The sequence below is a fragment of the Apis dorsata genome, unplaced genomic scaffold (genome assembly GCF_000469605.1).
Source record: "Apis dorsata unplaced genomic scaffold, Apis dorsata 1.3 scaffold_46, whole genome shotgun sequence".
NCBI lineage: Eukaryota > Metazoa > Arthropoda > Insecta > Hymenoptera > Apidae > Apis > Apis dorsata.
The window spans coordinates 35,423-42,399 of NW_006263348.1; the positions used below are offsets into that span (position 1 = coordinate 35,423).

The window sequence follows — 6,977 nt, forward strand, 5'->3', positions numbered from 1 at the left end:
TCCTGGATTTACATATTTCGTTCCGTGTTAACGAGATGAAATACGAGATGCAGTTTTAAAAATTCACGCGAATATGCTTTTTCAATGGAAATCAGAATTAAGAGTTTGAGATGGAAAAAAAAAATATATATATATATATACACATACACACACATACAAAATATTTCTACGAAATACGTAAAAAATTTAAGCAATGATTCTACTAAAAATTAAAATACATGATAATTATTGTGTCAGAAATATCGATTAATGTTTATTTATTACAAGCTATTTAACTTTGTTGGAGCGATAAAAAAAGTATGACACGATAAATCTCAAATTCATAAACCCTCTTCGATCAATTAACATAATTAAACTTCAATCAGATCGATTACTTAAAAATTCCAACTCGCTTCGAGCGAAAGAAGATGAAATAATTTCTAAATTAATTTAAAATTTCCAATATACCAATAGTAACAATGATAATATAAGTGATATTTTTCAAGAAAAAAAGAAACATCTATCGTATAATTTACCTTAACTCGATTAAATTCCTATTAAAATTAGGAAAAATTTGAACCGCTGTAACTCTGAGGATAATTACTTCCGGTCAACGAATGAACGATCATCAGAAGCGGTGAACTTTGCCCTTTGAAACGCTTTTTCATTTATCTCGATACGACTTCCGGTTCTCGAGATATCGTCGTGTAAAGAAAAGGATAATTTTTGGTCACTTTCTATCTCCATCCTTATCGCTCGTATCTCGTCTCACTAACCTATCCCAAACAGCAGACAAACGACAGACGCGATTCTTGGAAGGACGTTGCACGCATTTCCAAGAAAAAATGCAGGTCGCTGATCCCATTCATAATTTCTCTTCGCCGTGTTAAGCGCTATAAAATTTGAGCGCTTATATTTCGGCAACCGATTAAACATATTCAATGGTATGGTTTTCTCTATATCCTGACTGGATTTTTGGAATTCTTCTTCACACTTTTTACGGGAAAAGACAACATTTTATCGGTGATTGCAATAATTTATTTTTTAAATAAATTTTGATACGAAGAATCGTTCTTTTAATTTTTCAACGTCACTGCTAATATTACAACACGTACAAAAGAAATACATATTGCATCGAAACAAATTTTAAAGTTTCTTTGGATAATAAATGGATGAAATTGTTCGCTTACCGGAGAATAACTCGAGGAATTCTTCAACCCCATAAGCACCGGTGAACCTGTAGCTTGGATCATTTAAGGCATCTTCACCATGGACTTTCACCCTTTTTATCATGAAGCTAATATTGTCCGGTTGACCATCCTGATTGAAATCTACGAGGACAAGAAAAAAAAAAAAAAGAAATACGTTAAAAATCCATTAAACATTTAATCGAAAATCGAGAATTCGAATTCCATCGTTTCTCGAAATTAAACTCGGTATCGTACTAGATGATAATATTACTAGGAAATTCGTAGAAATTCGAGAGGAACTACTCATCGAGGTAACCGATAGCTGATAACGAAAATCACAGGGGCTCCAGACAAGTAATTTTCCCTCGGTGATCAGTGTATTCCGGCTCGGTCGTCGCGTGGTGGAGGGCATTTAATCAAACACCACCTCCGCGGGAATACCAATCGAAACTGGAAAAACGATCACGTGACACGCGATCACGATTCCTTTCCACCGTTGAATCCTATGATTTTTCAACTGTAAAACGATCTTACTCTATCTATATATATATATATATACTCTATAGCGACAGATGGGTCTCTTTTGACTCCACGTTATTTGCGAATTAATTGGAACGTTGTTAAAAGTTGCCAAAGGTAACAAGGGACGGGAGTAATTTTATCCGTTGAAAAATTAATTCTTCGCTCAGATGAATTTAATCTTTAATCGATGGTATTACGAAAGGGCAAAATAATCCGACCTTGGTATTAAAAGCGGTGACATTTAGAAATAGCCGCAAGAGATTTTCCTGCATAAGGAGGCTACATAAATATTCTCAACAAATATTTCGCGTATAACGTCCACGTGCCGTTGGTAATCAACGTAAAATCCATTCTATGCAAGTTTGATGTTGCATTAATTTGTTCTGTTTCTATATTGTCCATAACGTAATAGTTCAATTACAGGTAAAAGCTTCTCGAAAGTAAATAATGCAAATACGTGGGTGAGAGAGGTATTCGAGATAAATAAATTGAAACATTTATCTTTTATATTTTTGAACGAAGTTATAATATATGGAGAATCGTGGGATAGATTAATCTTTGCAAAACTTGCAAAATTGCGACAATAAGATCGAAGAAGACGCGTCCTTTCATTCAAGATATTAAGAAGATATCAAGAAACGGATTGTAATACGTGAAACATAACTTAATGCTTGCTTCATCTTCCAATCTCTGACTAAGTCTGCAATCTTGATTTCATTGCAAACGTTTATCATTTATCATCTCGCTCCTGATAAGGTTCAACGATTCAAAACGAAATACGAAGAGCATGCAATGTTCCAAGCACATTGGACACGCTTTCACCAACGATAAATATTTTATTCATCGTAAAATATCATTAACTGTTTTCCATTCGTATTTATTTTTTAAGACTTAAAGCGAATTTACCTTATCTTACCACACGTTTCTGATATTAAATCCAATTACAGCGAATTTTTCAGCAAATCGGTAAAATAATCTCTACCGGAGATGAATATTCCGCACGCATGAGATTAAAAAGAGAAAAAAAGGGGTAGGAAAGGAGGGGTTAGGAAAACGTCTGTGCTTATTATTGAATAGGTAAAAGGGCATCGTCACGTGAGACTCGTGTTACAAAGTTCGCGTTCCGATGTCGTAAAAAATTACTTGGCAAACAAATAAAGGGGTAACGCGTCGCGTGACAGCTGTCTCGGATATCCCGCTCGGAAATAAAGTTTTTTTTTTTACGTGAGTCCGTGGATAAGGATCGTAAACGCGCCAACGTTCTGGCCAACGTTCTCAAACGTTCCACGTGTAATGACTGACATTGGAACACTTCCACCTTTGCCCGATATCACCGTCACGATACCGCTTATCGCTTCACTTTTTCTCAATCGCGATAAAAACAGGGGTGGTTCACGTGCGTTTACACGGTGAGTTCATTGGTCGCGACAAAATCGACGAATATCGATGTGGAAATAATAAATAAAAATTCGATCTATCGAATTTTTAATCGATGCAAGTATTGTTAAGCTCTCTTCGTCTTTTCTTTTTATAGGCTTGAATTATTATTGTTTCTTCTTGTTTCTCGTTTGCTCGAATCTATATTAATAACCAATTATTACTCATAGAATTTTAATTCAGATGTTTATTATAACTTTTATTAAAAATATCGTAATTTTCGAATCTTGGAAATGTTATGAGAATAGTGTAAGATATTTAATCCTTTGCGCTCCAGGACACTCGGCCAACAACTCCAGACGATTTCTTGCACCCGAATTTCTAATTTAAAATGATTTCTCGCACAAATTAACGTATAAGATTTTTATATTCTAATATTTTATGTATATTTACATGGAAAGAAAATTTGTCGAATATTAAAATCTATCGTTGTTTTGTGTGATTAGGAAGATGCATCCTCGGTTTGTCTTTTTTATTTTTCTTTTATATTTTATTAATTCATTCATTCTATATTTTTCTTATACTTCTCATACCATTTTCATCGCTATTTTCTTTCTATCGTCAATTTCTTAACGAATAGAAATAATTTCGTTATTTAATAAACGAAAAATCAAACTCATCTTCGAACTAATTTCATTGCTTATAAAACTAAAAATCTTTGAAAATAATATTTCTATTACCACTGACTGTCAAACACAGACCAAATATAGCTAGATCACGTCTAATTTGAGATAAAAAAATCATTCGACAGTATTATTTATAAAACGCTTTATAAAATTACACGTAAAGAGCTTAGGAATCTATTCCTGATATTTTAAAAAAAGTGAGAATCACTATTGAAGCGCAAAGGGTTAAAGATATCGGATAAAATTTTCTCTTTTTCCTCTCTTCAAAAAACAATTACCTAAACTCGCATAATTCCCTATCCACTCACTCATCCATTAAGAAGAAGAATTTAAAATCAATATCTAATATAATCCATTACGCCAAAACTTTTCTTCATCCCCGTCACATCTCGTGACGACGACGAGTCGCGCGCAAAATGGCGTAAAATCAAACTGAGATGATGCGAGGGGGGAGATAAGGGGCGCAATCCTTAATCGGCGCAATTCCGCAATTCTCCCGTCGGACAAGAGCGTTTAGCTGGGCGGCCGAGTTGTACGTATCGCGATGGGAAGAGAGTTAATGCCGTCTAATCCGGAGACAAAGGGAGCCACGTTTCGGGCTGGCGTTTCCAAGGGGAGGGGGTGGTCGATCGGTCATCCGAAATGCTCGCGTGTAGAGATGGCCGATAATCGGGGCGACCATCGTTCCGGAAGATCGACGCATCCTAGCTCTTCCCTCCCTCTGTGTATACACGTACATTCTGACGTGGAACGAGAGGGAATAAGAGGTAAGAGGATGTTGTGTAAAGGGAACACGAGCGGCTTTATCTGCGGATCGCGGGACGGAAGAGATAGGGAATTGTAAGTAATGCGGTGGGCCGGTTGCCGCGCGTAGGCGCGGTCACGCCACGTTAAACAGGGCTCGGTCACGAGACACAAATATTTGCTCGTTGTTACGGCAACGTTTAAAACCTTTCTGCTCCCCCCACTCTTGCTTAATATTCGCGAGCTTCGCCGAACGAGATTTTCAGGAAATCGCTCTCCTCTGATTTGCGCCCATTCCTCCATCCCCTTACTTGTTCAACGTTCGCTCGTCGTTCGAATTGATTGTTTCTCGGTTGGATTTGTAGCTGATGACGTAATTCTATTAAACGGTATAATTTCGGGGGATGGCTTTGGGCAAAGGGAGGGAGGGATTATAATCAAAGGGAAATCGAATCGCGCGCGAGATAAACGAACCAAGGGAGATTCTTCTTCTTCTGGAAGGAGTTTATTTTCTCTTTTTTTTTTTTTTCTTTCAGATCGAAAAGAAAGATCTCGAAAGGAAAGGGGGAAAGGTGGTTTATCTCTCGATCGGAATAGTGGAGGCAATTTTTAGTCGGCGACGATTCCTTTCTTGGATATCCTTTCCCCGTTATTCCCATCGTTGATAACCATCGTTTAAAGTTTACGCATTAGGTAGAGGGGCGCGATAAAGTTGCAGTGAATCAATCGGTCAACGTCAGACACAGAAACTGACATTAATCGGTCGTAGCGCAGAAAGGAACCGCAGTAAGGCTAAGGAACATTCATTTCCTCCGATCGCCGCTGGCGGAAAGTTAGTTTAACTCGAAGGTCCGGGAAAGTTTTAATTGGTTTGCGAAGTTATTACAGCGGAATGAGACAGAAGACGCGCACTTGTTAGTCGAGGAGGAAAACGTTGCCGATTTCTGGGCCGGCAAAGAATTTTCATTGCCGTTCCAACGCTTTTGCTATCTATCGTCAATACATACGATGTATACCGTTCGTCGATCACGGTGATGAAGTGTGAAAAAGTTATTGATTTTTAGATTATATTTATTCTTCAACGAAGTAATGTAATTTCAATTCGATTGACAATCGTGATGGCAAATGTTTGATTATCATATTTATCATATTATTGGCATTTTTTTTACAAATAATTTTGATCGTAATGCTCATAACATAATATATAACGTATATCGAGGTAATAGATAATAATCTGGATTATAACGTGAATGACGCTTATAATTGAATTAATATCATTGGAAATTGCACAAATCTCAAGTAACGTGTCATCAGGTTGTGCAGCTGTTTAATTGGAAATTATAATGGAACGAATCAATGATCGTTTTTGGCATAAAATTATACGCCAAGTTGTCATTTGGCTTTTATTTTCTATTTGTTAAATTCATTCGATATCATGATCTTTTTTTTTTTTACATTACCAGTAAATTTTATTGTCAACTGGAATTACTTGATATCTTGAAATTCAATGAAGATTTATACAATATCTAAGAAGGCAGTTGAAAGAAATATTTAAAAATTGGAAATTACATTAACGATACTTTATAGTAGAAAAAAAAAATAGAATGCTGGTATGCTTGATAATTTTTAACAAAAAAATTCCATGCAATTAAATTTCACGATTTACATAAAATGTACTGTAAAAAAAAAAAAGTTTTAAATTTCTTGATCGATATCGATAAAAACGTCACATCGTGCGGCATCGCGTGTCGGCGAACGATTGAATCGCCTTTCCAATTGCCTGTGACTTATCAGCCACGAGATATAATTCCATTTCCATGTAATATACCGATTTCCAGATACGACGAATTCATGCAAACAGGAAACATTTACCTAAAAATATTGTTATTGCGTATTTTCCAACACACCTGTATACCTATATATAGAGTTGACACGTTGCACGTGGCGAGTCATCACCTCGATGCTGGCCTCTTCCGACTTGTAATGATTGAAGAACGTGTGATCCGCTTGTAGATATAACATACAAGTGGTCTTCTTTGGATCCACCGAGGTTCGTTTGCGAAGCACCCTTGAATATCGCTCCCTGTACAATCTGATTACAAACGAGTAAAAAAAGAAAAAAAGTTTCAGTACGAGTATTTACCTCTTGATATTCCGTATAATTGACAATACTGTACAGTTTCAATAAGTTCGATTTTACGCGGATTTTTTTGACAGATTTTTTTTTTTTTTTTTAATTATATTCCAGTCGATGGAACTGGCAAGCTATCCCAGAAATTGTTGTATTTCCACAGATAAAAAATTATAGGATCCCTTTCAATTTTATCGCGGTATCCAATCGCCCTTTTTTTCAAAAAAAAAAAAAAAAATACGGTTACTCTGTTATTATTTCGCAATTTTTGCGTACAGTGTTTTAAATACAATTTTAAAACATTTGAAAAAAGGTCAATAACAGTATCGTCGATTCAAAACCAGTTAC

The 6,977-nt window shown here is 35.9% G+C and overlaps 1 protein-coding gene across 1 annotated transcript in view; it reads right to left on the bottom strand.

Annotated features, from left to right (window-relative positions):
- LOC102670923 (disintegrin and metalloproteinase domain-containing protein 10-like) overlaps window positions 1–6,977 on the bottom strand; it is a 156,639-nt gene that overhangs the window by 29,420 nt on the left and 120,242 nt on the right. Inside the window, exons 6-7 of the mRNA XM_031514597.1 lie at window positions 6,406–6,590; window positions 1,170–1,310 (exon numbers count right to left, since the gene is read on the bottom strand). Of these exons, the coding sequence (XP_031370457.1) occupies window positions 1,170–1,310; window positions 6,406–6,590 (326 nt within the window). The remainder of the gene's footprint in view (window positions 1–1,169; window positions 1,311–6,405; window positions 6,591–6,977) is intronic.